A 19,437-nucleotide genomic window follows, 5' to 3' on the forward strand; every position below is an offset into this window, starting at 1 on the left:
GATTTACACTGGTGAGGTGGTTGTGGGCAGATAGCTGCACGGGAGGAATAAAATCATATGTCCTGGAAAACAGTTTCCACAGAGAGTAGGATGGCTCTCCAGCTCCCTGCTTGTCCTGCTGTCCCCTGGGCTGTCCCGCACTACTTCACACCAGGGCTGTATCCCCAGGGGTGCAGCCTGTTCACTCAGCCCCACGCCACAGCTCCCATCAGAAAGTTGTTCCCACACTGGGTTGGCAGTGCCCCCTGTACTGCGGCCACACCAGTGCCCAGCCTCTGGGGCCAGCCAGGCTTTCTCCGGGCTGGGAAATGGCATGGACCTGTGTGGAGCAGGGCTGGCTGGTGCTAGGCTCGATGCCTGCACTGTGAGTGGGGAAAGGAGGTTTTCCCACCTGCTGAGAGTCCGGGTTTGTCGGACGCTGAATACCATACAGTATTGCTGAGGAGGAAGGATGGAGGCTGCTCAGAAAAGAGTGGCGGAGATTTTTACCTGGATTATTTGAAACTTCTGTAGTTGATTTGCTTGTACATGATGTATAGCTATTAAACCCCAATGCAGGAGAGAAGGGCTGTAACATGCACATCCCCTGTGCTGTGCAGCAGTACCACAATGTCCACTGCGAAACACCTTGTGCAACTTGCTGGCACTGCATGTTGGGGCTTTTTTTTTTAAAGATTAAACCACTTGGGGAAAATATCCCGCGTTCCTTCTGGCCTTCCCTGTTGCTCACAAGGAACCAGAAAACAGCAATTCCTCATTTTACCCCTGGAGCTGCTGGGGCAGCACAGGTCTTCTCCAGCCCTGTTGTAGGTGGCAACCAAAGCGAACAGCTCCCACAGCCACAGCCCAGACCCGGCTGCTGTGGCCAGGGCTGGGGAGGCTCACCAGGCCAGGCGGCAGGATGCGGCCCTGGGCTGGCACGTGAGCGCACGAGTTCACACGTGAGGCTGCTGCTGCGAGGGCTGGCTGGACGCCTCGAGCGCATTGCGCTGCTGATGGAGGCTGTGGTGTGCATTATGGGTTGGGACATCGCTTGGCACCACGCCGAGTGCGATATCCCCTCCGAGCGGGGGGATACCCCATCCATCGCAGTACTGGACCCTGTGGCTCTGTGCGGAGCCTGGTGCTTTCAGCTTTCCTGTACCAGTGAAAGTTAAGCAGTGGAGGAAAAACGTTGCTGTATGTTATAGAGGAAGAGAGGTAAAAAGGGCAGGAAATTTGCACCATGTCCATTTCCCCTTGGCCCCCAGCCGCTGCTCATTCCGGATTCGGGATTTGCGTAGGCAGAGTTAAAAATAACAGGGGTATATAAAGAAGGACGGAGAGGGCTGCGCTGGCCCTGCAGCCGCCCGGGCACAGCCAGGCAGCAGGCAGAGATCAAAGCAGGATGCAGTCCAGGCGGTGCAGTGGGGCCGAGAGCGTGTGCGGGGTCTGGGGGTGCCAGTGCATGGGGGGTCAGAGTGCCCAGTGCTGCCGGCTTGGCAGCCTCCCTGGGCTGGCAGCTGGGCAGCACCTGTGGGAGATGCGGCAATGTGTGTTCCCATAGGCAAAGACATCACCCCTGAGCCTTGTCCCTTTGCAGCCCTGTCCCTCTGCGACGTTTAGTCCACTGTGACATTCATTGGGAGGGACCTGAGCCGGCTCCCCTGGCCAGAGAGCTGTGTGGGGAGCCTGGATGTGGCCCCCCTGCCAGAGCACCCCATTCCAGGCCTGAGGTGCCAGCTGGTGCTGCTGGGGCACTGCCTGCCTCCCCGAGCCCCTGGTAGCCCACGTCCTCGGCTGAGCATCCCAGTCCTCCCCAGGCCCGGGGCAGGCAGGGTGGACACAGCAGCTCGCTCCGCCAGTGCAAACGAATCTGCCCTCTGTGCCCTGATAACATTGTGTTTGTTGCAGAGCGGGAAGAGCCTGCCAGCACACGATAAGAGCAGATGACTTTACTCTGGACCCGCTCCGGATTGAATTATGCTTTAATTTCATTTTCAGTTCCTCTTTTCTTTTCAGAAGGGAAAGGGGGCTTGGGGGGGTGCAGGCAGGTCTAGGGGCTCCCGGACCCTTCTCCAGACAGGCCAGCCCTGTGCAGAGGGGAGGACAGAGAGTAAAACCCAGCCAAGTCCACTTTATGTTGTCAGGGATGCAATCCGAGTGTCACAGCAGCCCGGGGCGTCCTGCTGTGTGGGTCCCCATGGCACCTCCCCATGGGGTCCCCCGTGGAGCTTTTGGGGCTTGGGTTTTGCCTCCCACCAAAGCAGAAGCTCTCGGGGCTGTGACGCTGTGACTGGTGTTGGAAGGGCTCTGTGGTTCCCGTTGGAGAGAGGGCACTGGAGATGCTCTCAAGGGGAGTCCCCTGGGTTCATTCCAGGCTCCCAGCTTCAGCTGATGGAGCACAGCAGGGGACGCAGCGCAGGTGTTTTTCAGTCCCCGGGTGTTTTGTGGGGTAGACTCCTCTGAGTCTCCTGGGGGTCCTGCCAGGTGGCCCGTGCATTTATGCCATGTGGGGCATCACCACCCCCGCCCACCCCACGCATGCTGCGTGCCATGGAGAGGGTGCCACAGCGCTGAGGCAGGGTTGGCAGAGCTGCCGATACTCTCGGCTTGATGGGGCCACCTCCAGCACACCAGGCTGGGCATGGCATGCTCCTCCGCTGCCAAATGTGCCAAGAGCAGGGATAACCATTAACCCTTTCCTCTTTAGCCATCACCTGAGCGGGTGGCCCTTCCCACCCTCTGTTTGCTCTCCTGCTGGGTTGCCGTTTGATCTCCTGGGATGCCAGCAACTTTACAGCCTGCTGTAGTGGCGTAGGAGATAATCCGTGTTTCCTAAACGGGCTTCTGTCAACAGCAGGCTGTGCACGCACTGGCTGCTCCTGCTTGCCTCTCTCTTAGCTCGGAGGAGGCTCTCAGGGCAGAGGGGCTGGCAGGGCTGCGGTGGGGAACCCCCGTGTCCACTCTGCCGCTCACAGCAAGCAAACCCCTCCAGTGCCGCCCTCCCCAGCTCCCTGCGCAGTCAGCACTGGCAGTGCTTGTGTTGGTGTGGTGCCTGTTGCGGTGCCGCTCCCCTCTGCGCTGGCCCTCCCACCATAGCATCAGTAATAAGAGTTTCCTGGGGAATATCCCACATTTGCAAGAAATATTGGCTATAAAAATGAACCCGATCTGCTGGTGACACCTCTTTTAAAAGAAGCCAGTGCTGCATGGGTGCAGATGCCAAAACTGCCTGGAAAAGGGGAAATCCAAGTGGAATTAGTGTTTGTCTCCTGTGGCATCTGCTCTCACTTATCTATAAAAGTTTGGGGCAGGAACTGCCTTGCTATTAATTATTATTTGGCCAAGAAACAAATAATGGGATTAACCAGTGATTTAAATAAGCTACTCTGGGGGCCAGGCTGAAAGGGATTTTGAGTGATGGCCACATGCTTTTTTGCTACAAATGAGGTGACTTTTTTCAAGGAAAGACTTGCAGCCTCTGTGTTTTGGGCCACCGGGTGGCATTAATAAACCCACTCCTTTGCCAGCAGCTGGGCACGCGGGGCCCAGGCAGCAACCCAGCATGTGCTCTGGAAACCAGGGCAGGGATTCTTGGTAAAAGGGGGAAGATCTGAATCGTTGTTGTTCCACTGGATTACCGAAATAATTTATTGCAATGCTCCACCCTTATAATTAAAGTGTGGTGATGAAAGCAACTGGTAGAGTAGCTTTGGATCCAGAAGCGGCGTGTGTGTGTGTATGCGAGCACCTCACCTTTGGTGTTTATATTTGTTTTTTTTCAAATTGACTCTTCGCTTCTGAATAGTGCAGGCAGCAGCCCCAGTTCTTAGAAAGGTATCTGCACATGGAAAGCCCCAGAAAGCAGGGAGACAGGCTCCAGGAGATAAGAGCCATTGCTTCTTGACAAATGCAGGAGTAGCAGGGCCATTCCTGGTACTGGTTGGACAGGGGCCAAACAGAGAAGGTCTCACTGTGAGCCGGACAGGGCAGTAGAGAGCCCCTGGGGAGGTCTGCGCAGCACCCTGGGTCTCCATGCTATGTCCCAGCTCGCCAGCGTGGACTGGGGCACCTGAGTGTCTTCTGTGAGGTGGGACAGCCTGATCCCCTTGCAGCCCCCGCCGTGGGAAGTCCTGGGGCTGACGGCACCATCCCAGGGGCTCCATGGGGGGCACAAGGTCGGACAGCCAGCCCGTACCCCCACGGCCAGACGGTGGGAGGCTGAGCCAGGGCGCTGATCGCCAGGCAAACGTCTGGCAGGGGCTGTGGGGCAAGATGAGGCGCTGCAGGCAGGCTGCCAGCCCCCCGGCAGGGTATACCAGACGGTTATCTCGGCTCACACACGCACCCTGTGCATGGCCAGATGGGAGCCGGTACGCTCTGGGCTACTGATTGCCTCGCCGACGGCACCGAGGACGCAGCCTCACGGGCGCTGTTGCATGAAGCTCAGCCACACCACCTTTGCTCGTTGACGCGCTGGTCGCCCCCGACGGCGACCGCCGGGCTCGGCTCGCCGACCGCACCCCCGCCGGCACATTCCCACCGCCCACTCGGGGCACGGTGTGGGGGGACCCCCAGCTCTGCGATCGCCAGCCCCCCTCCCCGCCCGCTGCGCGGGGCAAGCCAGCAGGGCACCGCTGCTCCGCGGGCAGGAGGGACCCCGAGCTTCGCGACGGACCCCGCCACCGCGGGGACCCTACCGCGCGGGCAGGGGCCGGGGCCGCGGCGTCGGGCAGGGGCAGCCGCCACCAGCCCGCCCGGGCAGCGCCACGAGAGTGGGCGTGGCCTACCCCACGGGAGCCAATAGGGCGCGGCGGCGGCGAATATCAAGGCTAGTCGGGCCAATAGGGGCGCAGCCATGCTGTTAACAGCTTAGGGGCGCGGGGCGGCGCAGAGCAGCGCTGCCGCCGCCGCGGGGAGCGGAGCGGTGCCGGGCTCCGCGCACCGCGCTCCCCCAGCCCGCCGCGGTTCCCCGGCCCGCCATGGCGGCGGCCGTGGACGAGAGCACCCTGCCTTCTATCTCTACTTTTGCTAACCTGCTGCCGCTGGAGGAGCGGCCCGCCGACATGCTCCACGTAAGGATCGGGCGGCGGGGTGGGGGGATACGGGGCAGAACGTCCCGGGCTGGGGCTCGGCCCGGCTGGGGGGGTGGGCCCCCTCCCGCCGTCGGAGGGCGCCCTGGCGGCGGTGCAGCCGCAGCGGTGCCGACCCGTCGGACGGGTTGGGGGGAGCTGCCGCCCCGGGCGGGAGGTGCGGGCCGTGGGGGCCGGGTGGCGGGCGCCGCCGTCGGCCCTGCCGGTCCTGACGCCCCTCTCCTCCGCAGAGGATGCTGCAGCAGGACGGCGCCGCCGCCGTCAAGCGGGAGGACGACGACTTGGGCAAGTTCGTGGACTTGGACTTCATCCTGGCGCACACCAGCAGCGGCGGGCAGGGGCCGCCTGGCCCCAACTACCCCCTGCCCGAGACCCCCGAGAGCTGCGGCACCACCTACGACAGCGACGGCTCCTACCCGACATCGGGCAAGTTCCCGGCTTCTTACCCCGAGGGCCAGGGCCACAGCTACGTGGCCGAGCTGCTCACCCCGGACCTGCCCGGCCACTGCGACCTGCAACGGAGGGAGTACACGGAGCTGCGGGTGCCCGGCGGCCCCCCCCAGCACCCCCCCCATCACCACCCGCCCCTGCACCCGGCCCTGGCCCGCCCGCTGCCTCTGGACCCTGCGCAGCCCTTCGGGCCCCGCATCAAGAAGGAGCAGCCGGAGGAGCGCGCCTGCATGCTGGGGCTGCCTGCCGCCGAGTACCTGGGGCCGGCCGGCGGCGAGCACAAGCCGCGCGTAGCGCCGGGTCCCGGGCCGGGGCCAGTGCCGGGGCCGCCGCTGCCCTACCCGGGCTTCGCCCACGGCCGCCTGGGGCCCCCCGAGGAGCCGCTGCCCGGCGCCGACCCCCACCTCCTGGCCGACCTGCCGCCCCACTACGCCGTGGCCCCGCACCGCTACGCGCCCCACTTCGCCCCCCAGCCGCCGCCGCCGCAGTTTCATGGACACTTCAGTGTTTTCAGGGAGCCCCTGAAGGGGCCGGGCCCGGGCCCGGCGGGGCTGCCCGGGCTGCTGGTCACGCCGCCCAACTCCCCGGTGCTCGAGTACTTCCCGGCCGGGCCCCCCCCCGAGGACTGCAAGCCCAAGCGCGGCCGCCGCTCGTGGGCGCGCAAGCGGACGGCCACGCACAACTGTGAATACCCGGGCTGCGGCAAGACCTACACCAAGAGCTCCCACCTCAAGGCGCACATGCGGACCCACACGGGTAAGGGCGCCTGGGGGGGAGGGCGGCGCGCGCGCGTGGGGGGGAGAAACGCGCGAAGGGTCCCAGGTGGGGGGGTCCGGGTGTACGGCGAGAGCCAGGACCCGCTCCGGCGCCGTTCCCGGGGCTGTGGAGGGCCGTTGGGGGAGGTGGCACCGGGGGCGCACGGTGAAGACCCGCCGTGGTCAGTCCCGGGGCGCGCGGAGGGTCCCCGTGGTGGGGCTGGGTGGGGGCACTTGGGGAGACCCCGCAGCCGGCACGGGGCTGCACGAAGGAGGGTCCTGCATGCGGGGCGGGGTGCGAGTGGGGATGCCCCTGGGAGATCTCTGAAAGACCCCGTGGTTGTGCTGGGTAGGGGCACACGGGGACCACAGTGAGACCACTCCTGTGACACCCCCACTTGCTGATCTGAGGGCCCAGGGGTGCCTGGAGAGGCAGGGCCTGGGGGCACATGGAGAATCCCCCCACGTGGGGGTGAGCAGAGCAGGGAGACAGACTCGGGGTGTATGGTGAGACCCCCTTGGCAGAGCTGGAGCAGAGCACATGGTGCAGCCCCACAGCAGGGACGAGCCAGGGGAGCACCCACTGTTTGAAGTGGGGCAGGGGTGCCCAAAGGACTGGCCCCATGCGGGGCATATGGGGAAGGGCAGGAAGATGGGGGATGAAGGAAAGGTGGGGCAGGCAGAGGTGTGCAGTGTGAGTACCCAGCAGGACTCCCTTCTCTTGAGGATGGGTGGGGAGGTTGGAGATCTCCCTTGAAAAAGGGGGCTGCTGGGCAGGGGAGCACAGGGGCAAAAGGCATAGGGAGGATGGGGACCTCCAAGCCCACTGACACCCCCTCTCCTCCACAGGTGAGAAGCCCTACCACTGCACCTGGGAAGGCTGTGGCTGGAAATTTGCCCGCTCCGATGAGCTGACCCGCCACTACCGCAAGCACACAGGGCACCGACCCTTCCAGTGCCACCTCTGTGAGCGGGCTTTCTCCCGCTCTGACCACCTCGCCCTCCACATGAAGCGGCACATGTGAGCGGTGGGCTGTGGCCGGGCTTGGTGTCCTCGGAGCCAGCTCACGGTGTAAATAGTGTTGGGCCTGGAACGGCACTGGGGAGCAGCCCGGCCGCCCAGCCCTCTCCGCTTGTAGTTGATAACTAGTTTTTTTTCTCCTGCCCCTGCTGTGAGAGCTGGGCCCAGCTGAGTGGTGGGGAAGGGCTGCTTTGGGGTGTAGATGGGGAGCAAAGCTGCAAGAAGTGCCTCCAGCCCTTGCCAGGCATCACCACTCAGCTCCCTGTGCCTGGAGGGTACCACCCCCCCCAGCCAGGTACCCAGTGAGTGGGGGGTGCTGGTGCAGGCAAGGATCTGTTCCCAGAGCCCCTGGCTTGTATTTGGCATCAGCTTAATTTTTTCCCCTCAAATACTGGCACCCACCTGGCTCCAGGGACTCTGGTGGCTGACTCTGGCCAGGTTTCGGCCAGAGACCCATGCCCGCTGGGTGCACGGGTTGTAGTTCTGGGAAGTGGGTTGCTAGTCTTCTCGGTTGTGGCCATCAGAACAAACCTCCTGACCCAATAGCCCAGAGTGGACGGGATAAGGGTGGGACCTGACTGTGGCTCGTGGCTGTAAAGGTTGGCAGGGGGTTGGCAGTGCAGTGTCACCTTGCACAGGAAGCAGGGATGCTCCTGTTTCCAGCTCGGGACCCCACTGGGCAGTCCAATCCTGGCCGTTCCCACAGTTTCCTGCTCAGGAGCCTAAAGTGGCTCTTGTCTGCTTTCATTTTTCTTCTTCCCTTCAGGATGACACCAGGTACTGCTGCAGCTGCCTTTCCCATGCTGCTTTTTGAAATTTAGTGTGTAAAGGACTGAGTCCAGCTATGAATGCCCAGGTCTCTGCTATACTTGAAACTTTTGTAGAGGGGGAAAAAACTCAAAAGAAAATGAGTCTTTTTATGTGCAGCTTCTGCAAAGCAAGTTGTAAATTAAACAAAGCAGTAATATATAATGTTTCTGGTTTTTTTAATATATTTTTTTCTTCCAGCTGGGAACACAGATGAGTCTCGGCTTTGGGAAGTGCACTGTTCCCGTCTGTGTATATTGTTAATTAACATTTCTCTGCTTGGGCACGTTAGGTCTCTCGCACCCTGAAATGTTACTTTTCTTTATATGCAAACTGTTGAAATATTGTGATCTGCTGTATAATAAATAAACAAGATGTAAACATGAAAGAGCCAGGAGAGTTTACTTTAAAGCTTTCTTCTAAGAGGAGAGGGTGAGGCTGGGCTTGCTTGTCAGTAAATATTTACATCGATGTTCATTTCTGCTTAAGTTAGCTGCGGAGGATCGATGGGGAACGCCCAAGCCTCGGCATCTGAGCAGCATCTCCTGTGCAACAGCTCTTGAGTCACCCCACTTCCCTGTGCCTCAGTTTCCCTAATCTGCAGATGGGGCAATTGCAGCACCGGGATGGCGTGACTGGTCCTGCGGTGAGTCATCCCCGAGGGGAATGGCAGCTGAAACCGTACCAGGAGCCTCACTGGTCCCAGCTTCATTCTGAGCAGTCCTGTCCCGCTGTCCCCTGCAGTGGGAGCTCTGCAGCACTGGCCTTGTGGTCATAACCAGGAGGCTGGTGGCAGCCACCTGGTCCTGTGTGCTGTCCCTGTTGTTCTCCTTGGGGGTGGCCTGGCAGCTTGGTGGGGTTCAGGTGCTGAGGTTTCCCTGCGTTAATAGGTGGTGACTCAGCACAAGCGTGCTGGCAGGTCCCGAGCTCAGCAAGCAGGTCTGGCTCCATCCCTCCCTCCCACAGCTGATTACCCGTGATGCACGCATCCCTCTGAAGGCAGGGGCTTGTCTGGACCTGACACCATGCTGGCAGGGCGGGGAACGTGCTGTATGGGCTGTGGGGTGCCTTGGCTCAGGGTGGTGGTGGCTTCCTCCTCCTGTGCTTGCTGCCATAACCCCCCTGCGGCTGGCCAGGGCTGGGGGATGCCCTGGGGCTCCTTGTCCCACAAGCGGAAATGGGATGTAGCTGTACTGCTGAGGTGGGCTGGGCTGATCCCACTCCTTCCCCGTTTCCTGCTTGCAGATGGGGAGAGTCAAGTTGGAAGAAGACAGGAATGGCAAAGCGGGGCTGGTGTCCCCTTGAGGGGTAGCTAGCATTTTGGGGCAGCACCCAGCCTTGGGGTCTGCCTGGAGCAGGTACGAAAGCATGGGTGTCTCCAGGCAGGGTGGGAGCAGCTCGGTATGTTATGTCCTGCCTGCAGGCCTGGGCATGGGACTGCATCTACAGGTGTCACGGATCCATCAGGCTCAATCACTTGTCCTTTCCCCAGCTGCCTCCACCCTTTGCTTGCCCCACTTTCTGAGAGCTGCCTGCGTGGGGGGGTGACCATGCTGGGACACGAGTGACCTGTGATGGGGTACTGGGGGTGTCTTGCTCCTGGGACCCCCAGTACTCAAGGGCGAGGGTCCAGTGCTGGTGGGGTGGCTGGAGCAAAACTGCCTCTTCCCTGGAGACTTGTTCAAAACGTCACATGGACGGAGAGGGAAAGGTGTGGGCTGTTTGAATTAGCGATGAGTCAGGCTGGCAAAGCCAGATGGGGAGAGTGCGTGCCTGCATGTTTGTATGCATATAAGTAATCTCTGGCTTTGTGTTTTTATTATGATTATTATTTTTATTTCCAGGGGAACCATGAATTTCTCCAACCATCTCGTCCCACTGGAAAGGCTGGCTCTGCTGTCCTGTCTTCCCTAGGCATCCTGGGAGCTGGAGTGACAGTCCACGGCTGTTTTGAGGTTCAGCTCTGAGATCAGAGCACAAACCAGTTCTTCCTCGCCTTTCATCATCGCTACACCAGGGCGGGAGCAAGGTCCGGCTCTGCTGCCGCTACCTTACACGGAGGCGAGAGCAGGGGAAGGCATGTTGGGTCCTTCTCTGGGCAGAGCTGCTCCAGGTTTGCTCCCCCAGGCCTCGGGCAAGGCACTCCTTCGGGCACATGATGTGGCATGGCGGTCGCATGGACCGGCATGGCTGGGAACCTCACCTGGGGGAGGAGCAGCGGTAGTGGAAAACGCAATTATGGTTAATTTGCTGTTAATAAAAAACACCCTCTTCCAATTGCCTGGGCCAAGATGCACTCTGTACTGGAGGAGGGAGCCCAGTCCTATCCCTGGCAAAACCTGCCCTGCAAAGTGATGAGGGCAGCAAGAAAACACCTTCAGCAGCACTGAGGAAGGCAGGGCTGGGGCACAATCCTTGCCTGCGGTCCATGTGCCCGTGGTCAGCTGGAAAGTCCTTTGTCCTGGCCTGGCAGACACATGTGGGGACCCAAAACACACCAGTCAACCAGGCAGGACCCTGCTTTGCAGGAGACGTGGCACTAGCAGTGTGTCCTGTGCTGTGGCTGTGCCAGAGAGGAGAGGAGGGTGCTCTGGAGAAGCCAGGCTGGTGGCTGATGAGCTGATTTGCCTGCATACAGCCCCTGAGTTCGTGGCTGGCACAGCCTGGGGCAGGTGATGGTGTCCTGGGTCACATGCTGGGCTGCTGCAGGCCCAGTGCAGAGGGAAAGATGGCTGGCAGGGCAATGCCATAGTGCCCATGTTACCATCCCCACACTGGGGCCACACAGACCCTGCTCTGGGCTGTATCTCTCCCTGCCAGCCTGGCTTTTCTTTCCCCCCTTGGACACCTCCTATGAAAAAGGCCCCCAGGAACTTTGGTGATGGGCGACACAGAGGTCCCCGACCCCCCCTGCAAAGCTTAAAATGCAGCCCCGTGGCTTTGGGGTGCAGCTGAACTGGCACAGTGGGGAGGCAAGTGGGGAAGGGAAGGAGTGAGGAGGCATGGAGAAACACCTCCCAGCAGGGAGGTGAGTCATGGCTGCAGCGTGGCCTGGCACCATGCAGTCACCTGCCAGCAGGAGCAGCATGCTGGGGGTTTCATAGCTGGAGGGGGGGTGATAGAGCAGCTTGGATGAGTTTCTGTCCCCTGGGGATGATACAGTTTGTGCGGTTCCCCCATGCTGCAGCCAACAGGTCCCACAGAGCTGGCTCAGGGTTGTAGGGCTGTGGGGAGAAGGGGGGCTCGAGAAGGCCCCAACCCTGGGGTTGCTTTAGTCCATGGGGACAGCATGGAACTGGGGAGAGGATGAGGGTGCTGGATGTGGGACACAGCCTGGGTGCTCTGGGGTGGGAGGGATGGTTTGTGGGTGCTTGGAGGGGCTGACACAGACCTTCCCTTGCCACAATGTGAGGTGGGAGCTTGGGTCCCCAGGGCCAAGGTGTCCCTGTTGAAGGATGCTGCCAGGTCTGGTGTCCCTGCTTCCAGTGGGGCAGTGGGAAGTTTCCCATCTCTGCCACGAGGGAAAGGTCCAGCAGACTGCCCCCACATCCCTGCCGCTTGGGGTGGGCCAGGCGCCATGATAACGGGGCTGTGGCTGTCACCGCACCCTTAGGAAACATTTGGCTTCAGGCACCTGAACCCATGGGGAAGCGATAACTCCCCAGCTTGCTTGCCCTGTCTGGACCCACACCTGGTGCTATCGTGCCTTAGTCACACACCAAGAGTTTTTCCACTGCTGGGCCCCAGATAACCTCCTCCCGCCCCACTGCCCACAGTGTTTGCACTTGTCCTCCTCTGTTGGTGCCAGGCAGGGAGACACGCATACCTTGAGCCCTGGGCTGGAGGCATGCACACCTCTGGCCTGGGGCCACCTTTGGCCATGCCTGGCAGCCGGGGCACTGGCAAAGGGCATGAGGTGCATCCTTCCCCCTGGACCCCAGGGTGGGTGGGCAGCTGGCCTGGAGGGGACCAGTGCTGCCTTCCTGCCAGGGCTCAATGTCAGGGGACATCCCTCCCCCAGCTGCTGGAAGGCAGTGAAGTCACCCAGGCTTGGTACCCTGTGCCCACAGGACGACAGGAGGTGTATGATGGGGTTGCAGTTACAGGACAGTGATGCTGGCTGTTGCTGTCCCCCACTACCAAAGCCCTAGGGCACAGAAGCACTGGTGTTCCCAGCATTGCTGGCTTTCCCCAACTTGCTGCATTCCCTGGGCTCTTCCTGTGCCATAGCAAGGCAGGACCCTGGTGCTCTGGGGAGGTGACAGATCCAGGCATGCGTCCCTGTGCAGGACTTTCAAGGATGGACCAGGTGTGTGCAGGCTGACCGAGGTCTCCAGCTGTGACCCTTTGCTTTGTGACACTGCAAGCTCTGGAATGCAGCTGCTGCTGCCCAGAAACATCTCTGGGACCCTTTGAAGGCAGTGCTAATTGCTGCACTACTGATCAAGTTAGCAGAAGCACCCAGCTGATGTGTTTTGCTTGCAGGCCCATACAGCTCCTAGTGGGACACAGCCCTGAAGGGACACCCGTGCTCACAAAGGTGCGGGGGCAGGCAGGCTGTGGATAACACAACCCAGCTGCCCACAGACTCCAACTTTCATGAGGTTAAAAAGCTGCTACCCTCGGGAGAGGAGCTCAAAATGTGCTGCCAATTTTGTTAAAGAGGAGTGACTTCATTGCCCTGCACTGGGGTAGAGCTTGGTCTGAGTCCTGCTGGGGCAGGGCTGGAAGTTGGGCTTGAGCAGGTCAGGTCTAAAAGCGGGAGATATAATCAGAACTCAAGACACTGAGCAGCCATCAGTCTCTGCACTTCATTTTGGGACTGGCTGCATTTTCTCTTAAGTGCCATTTAACAACATGAATGGGCTGTGAACAACCTGCCAGTGAGAGGCAAACAGATAGGTCCTCTTTCTCTGGTTTTATAAAGCTCTCCCTGGAGCAGCAGTGCCAGGCAGGCAGGGCAGGGGTGAAGCAGCACTGGGAAAGCCCTGTCTCCCTCTGCAGACCTGCGTTGTGGGAGAGTGGACCCCACTTCCAGGCCAGCCTTGGCAAGAGAGCAAGGAAAGGTGCTAGAAGTGTTTAGGAATGGCTGCATGTCCTAATGGAGGGAGGGCTTGAGTGGACATGGCATTGCTGAGAGCAAATGCATGGGATGGGAGAAACTTTGGGATCAGTTCTGTCCTGGTGGGAGGAAGGGCCAAGATGCTAAAAGCCAGCCCTGGCAGTGTGAGAGGGAACAGATAAGGGCTTAAATGATTCCTGGGGACAACAGATGACACTCAGGGGGATGTCACCAGTTCCTGTTGGGGCATACTGGTCCTGGCTGGGCCCTGGTGCAGCAGTGGTGTGCCAGTCCCCATGGGAAAGGATTGCCAACAGGATGGGAACAGTGGCAACTCCAGCACCACCTGGCTGGCATTGAGGGGCTGTGTGCAGGAGTCACCCTGGCGCAGCAGGGTTGTGCTTATCTTGGGCTGCTGCACAGGAGAGCCCCTCAGGGACACCCACCCTCTCTCCTGTGCTACCGGGACAGGCAGCCTGAATGTGCCCCGCGGTGCAGCACCCACCTGGCAGGCTGTCACCTGGCTTGCCACTGGCAGGGCCACCACAGCTGGCAGGGAGAGCGGGAGAGGGCCGCAGCCACCAGCCAGTACCTTAGGACCCTGCAAGGAGATGGGAAAACTCCTTATAAGCTGTGTGGGGCACGGAGAGCCCCTGGGAGAGCAGGGCCTGTGCGGCCTGCCAGCTGCCACCTTGCGGGGTGGGCAGAGCTGCCCCGGCCGGGCAGAGCCCAGCAATCCGTCCCCAAGGCCAGGGGAACGGGTACCTCAGCCTCGTCACCTCGGGCAACTGGGGGGCGCGGGTGGGAGCCTCCGCGCGCCCTGCATCCCCCGCTCCCGCACACGGGCCGACCCACGGCCGCGGCCCGGGCCGAGGTGGAGGGCGGCCCCGGAGGCACCGGCAGGGCCCGGCACGGCTGTGCTGCCACCTCCTGGCGCCGGAGCGAGTTCCGCCCGCAGCGGGCTCCCCGCCCTGAGCGGGGAAGGAGGTACGGCGGCCCCAGGCGGGCCCGGGCGCTGCCGCCGGGCCGTGAGGGAGGCAGCACCGGGCCCCGGCTGGCCGCAACCTGCCGGGCGCGGGCCGCGAACCCGCAGTGGCGGCGCCCACCTCCGCGGTGCGTTCCCCAAATGGCTCCGGGCGCTTCCGGGCGCCTCTTGGCGGGAGCGGAAGCGGCGCTGCCCGGCTCGCTGTGTTGGGCGCACCGTCTCGCTGGCCGCGGAGCCGGCGCCGGTGGGTGAGCGCGGGACCGGCTTGGCTTGGGGCTGCTGCGTCTCTGTGGTGGCACCTTGTCCCGCCCGGCCTCCCGCGGGCTCCCCGGGACCCCGCCGCTGGGCTCCGGGCCGCGGGCTCGGCCTGCGTGGCCCCCGGGACCTGCCGGGTACCAGGCCCGTTGTTGGGCCTGGGGCGGGGGATGGGGAAGCGGCTGAAGAGGGAGTGTGTGTGTAGATATACGTGTGTGTGTGTATGTGTGTATATACGTAGATATACCTCTGCGTGTGTGTGTGGGACAGGCCGGGTGGGAGGTGCACGTTAACCCCGGCCCCCTGGTTTCCCTCACCGCCCAGAGCTGGAGGCGGCGGGCAGGACGGGACAGCAGGGCAGGCCGGCGGGCAGGCGGAGAGATGGCGACGGGCGCAGACGTGCGGGACATCCTGGAGCTGGGTGGCGTGGAGTCGGAGAACACGGGCACCATCAACAAAAAGGATATCATCAACTCGGATAAGGTGAACTGCGATGCCCTAAGGGGCTGCTGCTTGTTTTCTAGCCACTGACTGACTTTGCATGTACTGTCTGGGGTGGATATTGGAAAAAAGATGGAATAAAGCATGTTCCTGCTGTAGTCCGTTTATTTTCAGGCTTCCTAGGAGTATGTGGAAATGCCTGGAGGGCCCCACTCCTGGGTTGCTGGTGTTCTTAGTTAACTGCGCTGTGGCATTTGAGGTGGTATTTAAACTGGAGCTGTGTGAATGGTGTCCTGGCCCCGGGACATTTTCAGCTGTTTCTCGAATTCCCATTTTGTGCAGTGAATGTGAAGTATGTTTACCATCTAGCCCACAAACAAATGGAAATAATAGAACACAGTCCTGTTTTAGAAGAAAAAAAAAATCTGACTTGATTGAGTGGTAGGTGTCTTCAAACCGTGGAAGCAGTCCCCGTGTATGGCTGGGGTTTGGGAGAACTGGGGTATGTTGTTGCCCACTGGAATATAGGCAAGTTAGTAAGCTCTTTTAAGGACCTATGCTGTCATGTGCTGTGTTCTGTGTGGTAATATGCTATGATGTATTGTTGCTTTCTGTATTTTAAATTCAGGCAAGGTCTTGGCTGTCCCATGCTTTGCAAGGTATTGGGAAGGTTAATTCATGAGTAGTTACGGGATGTGGAGGTGCTTGGATACGAGCTGGGGGAGAGAGTTCTCTGGTACAGAGATGGTGTGATTTGAATTAAAGCTGGTGTATTTTTTTGGAAAAAATACACCAACCCACCCCAATGCCACCCCAGACATACGCAACCACTGCAATCCCTGTAAATGCTTCCTGATTGTTGCCTCCACTGAAGTGTCTCTGAAGAGAGGCACAGTGGTTTCGTAACCCCTTGCTTGGGATGGGATGCACAGTACAATTGATGTAATGGAAAACTGATGAATTTCAGTAATTTAAAGGCTGAAATGTTAAAATTGTCAGTTATCAGCTGTATTGGTGAATAGTGTGTGTGGTGAGCCGCTTGTTGGCTGGATTCGGCCTGCGATGATGTGCCAGTGAGTATTCAGAGTTGCGAGTTCTTTGATTTAGATGCATTTGTCTGTTAGGTATCAGAGAGCTGAAGGACTACAGGTGTCTGTCTGTGTCTCTTGGAGCAGAGAGTAAGATGGGTTTCTCTTCAAGTATGCTGTAATGGAAAGATGGAAGAAGGGGAGGTGCAGTGAGAGGTTTCGGTGAGGGGTGCAGGAGGCCACTTGCGGCCATGAGTGAAACATTCTGAATTTCTACACAGTACAGAACCTAAATCAAACCAAAGGTATAAGCCATTATCGCATGGAGAGAGAAAAATTGCTAATAACAGTGCAGCACTTGCTCAGGAAATAGATCTGTTCTCAATTAGAAAAGAAACAGATTGATGTCTTTAAATCACAAGAGAACCGTGAAGTACTTTCCAGTCCATTAGTGACTGAGAATGTTAAAATAAAAATTACTAGGCATAAAAACATTTAAATCAGCAGGACCAAGTAATTTGTTCTCAACTCCTAAAAGAGCTGGCTGAGCTGATCTCTGGCCTGCTGATATTAACATTTAATAAATCTGGGAACTTTGGGGGAATTCCAGAAGCATGTGTTCAAACAGGGTGTGCGGTGACCTGTGGGTAACTGCCTCAACTGGCCTTACGTTGCTCCTGGGAGAAGTGATCGACATGCTAGGAGAAAGGTGTTTGATTAGGTGTGAAAAGGTGCTAATATAATGAATGTCTGTCATGAAGTTTTATGGAAAGTAGTTGCAGTCCAAGCTGACAGATGATTATTTTTTTAGTGGGATTTTGAATTTGTTTGATAAAGGTGACTGTATGGATTTAATACAATTTATGGTACAGCGTTAGTTTTACTACTGCAGAATACTCTGATTTAAAAGTTGGTAGCAGTATGGTAAACAAGTACTTAGAAGTAATGACATGGCTAGTAGTTATAAAGATGGTACAGTTAGATCAAACACTCTGGACTACTTGGTAAACTTGGCCTACTTAAATAAAGTATGCCTTGTTAATGTGGCTGTTACTGTATCTACCTGAATCCAAAGCTGATTGCTTTATAAACTTGCGTATGTGACATGAGGTGGCCTATGTCTTAGAAACCATCAGTTCTGGCAAGGTTTTAGTCACCAGATCCAGTAGTTGACACTGAATTCCTCGTCTGAAGAAACTATATAACAAAAAAACTAACAAAAAATATTCTTTGCTGTATAAATGGGAGAGTGGAAACAGGAATAGGAGTTTACTTTCGTAGGTGATACTGGTAGTTTTGTCATGGGGCTACTGCAAGGGCTTGATCACAACTGGGAAAACCTGAAGTTGCTGCAGAACAAAGTGACAAAAGCTAAAAGAGAGTGAGAAGACATTTCTTATCTTCTCTAAAAGGCAGAGACTCACTCAATTAAAATGCATTAATACCCTTATGTGAGGACAGTGCTTACTTAGTAAGAAAAGGCTTAGTCACCAACCCCTGAAAACTACAGCCAGATGTTCAACTTGGAATTTAGTTGAGTGTTATCAGCAACAAGTGTCTGAGTACTGGTGAGTGCTGTCACTGAAAATGGGCATGTTTTGCTCTCAGTGTCTTCCACGAGGAACAGGCACTTTCCTGGAGAAATTCAAGGTGTCTAAAACCAGATAAAAGTGAAAACCATCACAGAGGGGCAGATTATGTAGTTTAGTGTTCCCTTGGCGATTGCTGATTCTGAATCTAAAATGCAATTCTTTTGTTTCAGAAAAAATCCAAGAAATCTTCGGAGACATTGACATTTAAGAGGCCAGAAGGAATGCACAGAGAAGTTTATGCGCTCCTCTACTCTGACAAAAAGTAAGAGCTTGTGGTCATCTGTGCAGGTTGTGGGGTAGGCTGGGCTTTTGGTGGCAGGGCAGCATCCTTTTGGAATCATGGGCAGTCTCACTTCCCAGACTGATTCCCCTCTGTGCTTGGCCCATGCTTGTATCCTTCATTCTTAGACAGTCATAGACAGTGTCTGTCTTCTAAATTTGAGGGGTTTGCTCTGTGTAGGAGATGAATTAGGTACAGGCACAAGGCTAGGGCAGAGAAGGCAGTGTTCTTACCCTTCTGTATCTAATTCTGTTTGCAACTGGAACAGTATGTGATTTTATTTCTGCAAAAAGAATTCTGCTGCACCCTGTATTTAGCTTGTGGATTGTGCCCTTGCTTCAGAGGGCTCTTGCACAGTTTGCTTTCCAGATGGTTCTGTTCACACTCACCTGTGCTATGGATTCTGTCCTCTGATGTGGGAAGCATTGGAGTCTGGGAAGTGCAAAACCTGGAATAAAGTTTAGACCTGGGTGTTCCCACTGTGAATGTTGTTGTGGCAGATCTCACTCTGAGTCTGAAATCTCTTTGGGTTTGTCCTGGGCTGCTTCTTGCTTCTTGTCAGTCAGTACTTGTCTCCACCACAGGGATGCACCTCCACTGCTGCCAAGTGACACAACTCAGGGTTATCGAACAGTCAAAGCAAAATTGGGGTCCAAGAAAGTCCGGCCTTGGAAATGGATGCCTTTCACCAACCCAGCGAGAAAAGATGGAGCAATGTTCTACCACTGGAGGAGAGCAGCAGAGGAAGGGAAGGACTACCCTTTTGCCAGGTTCAATAAAGTATGTGGGAGCACTTGCAAACTAAAGCATATAAATAGCAGCTGGAAAATACCCTTTGGTCAGCTTCTTGAATGTCCAGACAGGAAGCTGGTTCTTTCAACAAATGAAGGTTGAGTTAGATTTGGCAATTGCATTTTAAATTGCAGCATGGCCTGCATCTATGTGGCCACAGACTATGAGGTCTCCAAATAGTTCAAGCTAAGTGGGCTCGGTATGTTGTCAGAGCTTGCTGGAGGCCCCCTGTGTTTCAGGTGTGTGGTCATTGATTTGGTAAGGACACACTCTGCCGCTTAATTCTGTTCCTAACCAGCATCCTCCCCCTGATTACAGGCTCTGGGTAGTAAAAGATATTCTATTCTGAGTGAGACATTAAAGTTATAAGTCTTGTTATTTTGCCCAGTATGAAAAAAAATGCTTGAGCTTCATGGCCAAAAAGCTGGCTTGCAGCCTCTTGGCCAGATTCCAGCACAGATGCTGAATTACGTTGCGTTCCCTCTGAAATTGCTCCTGTGGTATCAGTGTGGTGCAGTACCCTGTTCTTTGCGTCTTACATTAAATAGTCACAATGTGTTGTTGTAATCTCCCGCTGTCTTTCGTCCCAGATGTATCTGCTTTGAGTGGCTGGGGCTTTCATGTGTATGCACAAAGAAAACTACATCAAGATTTAGACTTCAAAGTCAGGACCTCTAAAGTTAGGAATGAGCAGAGTTAGGGTGCCTCCATAATGTAATTTAACCCCCTTCATGCTGCAGATCTGAAGGGGGGGAAAAAAAAAGTGTGTGCTAATATGATTCCACAAAAGCTCTGCTTGCGTATAACTGTATACAACACTTTAAGTTTGTCACCCACAGAGCATCAGCTCTAACAAAGCCTAGCTTCCTGCAGAGTTAAGTGGTTGGTTGACCT

At 57.3% G+C, this 19,437-nt stretch overlaps 2 protein-coding genes across 10 annotated transcripts in view; both read left to right on the plus strand.

Annotated features, from left to right (window-relative positions):
- Positions 1–3,999: 3,999 nt before the first annotated feature.
- On the plus strand, positions 4,000–10,385 carry LOC106631049 (Krueppel-like factor 2). 5 transcript variants are annotated; one of them, XR_008734839.1, is made up of 5 exons: positions 4,012–5,057; positions 5,306–6,281; positions 7,130–7,301; positions 8,598–9,466; positions 9,953–10,385. XR_008734839.1 is itself a non-coding variant. In XM_055725327.1 (4 exons), exons 1-4 carry the CDS (start codon positions 4,965–4,967, stop codon positions 10,020–10,022), a joined length of 1,311 nt encoding a protein of 436 aa, XP_055581302.1. In that variant the 5' UTR covers positions 4,000–4,964; the 3' UTR covers positions 10,023–10,385. The 5 variants fall into 5 exon arrangements, 2 of the variants coding, with proteins under 2 accessions (XP_055581302.1, XP_055581303.1); XR_008734838.1 differs by having other exon boundaries at positions 8,598–8,754; XR_008734840.1 differs by lacking the exon at positions 9,953–10,385 and having other exon boundaries at positions 8,598–8,754; positions 9,354–9,946.
- A 3,881-nt stretch (positions 10,386–14,266) lies between these two features.
- Positions 14,267–19,437, plus strand: part of DMAP1 (DNA methyltransferase 1 associated protein 1) — a 35,721-nt gene continuing 30,550 nt past the window's right edge. The window contains exons 1-4 of one of the 5 annotated variants that reach the window (XM_055725325.1): positions 14,267–14,283; positions 14,735–14,893; positions 17,642–17,733; positions 18,336–18,531. In XM_055725325.1, the coding sequence (XP_055581300.1) occupies positions 14,792–14,893; positions 17,642–17,733; positions 18,336–18,531 (390 nt within the window). In that variant the 5' untranslated portion in view covers positions 14,267–14,283; positions 14,735–14,791. The other 4 variants (XM_055725324.1, XM_055725323.1, XM_027802669.2 and 1 more) reach the window with 4 other exon arrangements.

This window comes from Falco cherrug, chromosome 12 (assembly GCF_023634085.1).
Source record: "Falco cherrug isolate bFalChe1 chromosome 12, bFalChe1.pri, whole genome shotgun sequence".
NCBI classification, from domain to species: Eukaryota; Metazoa; Chordata; class Aves; order Falconiformes; family Falconidae; genus Falco; species Falco cherrug.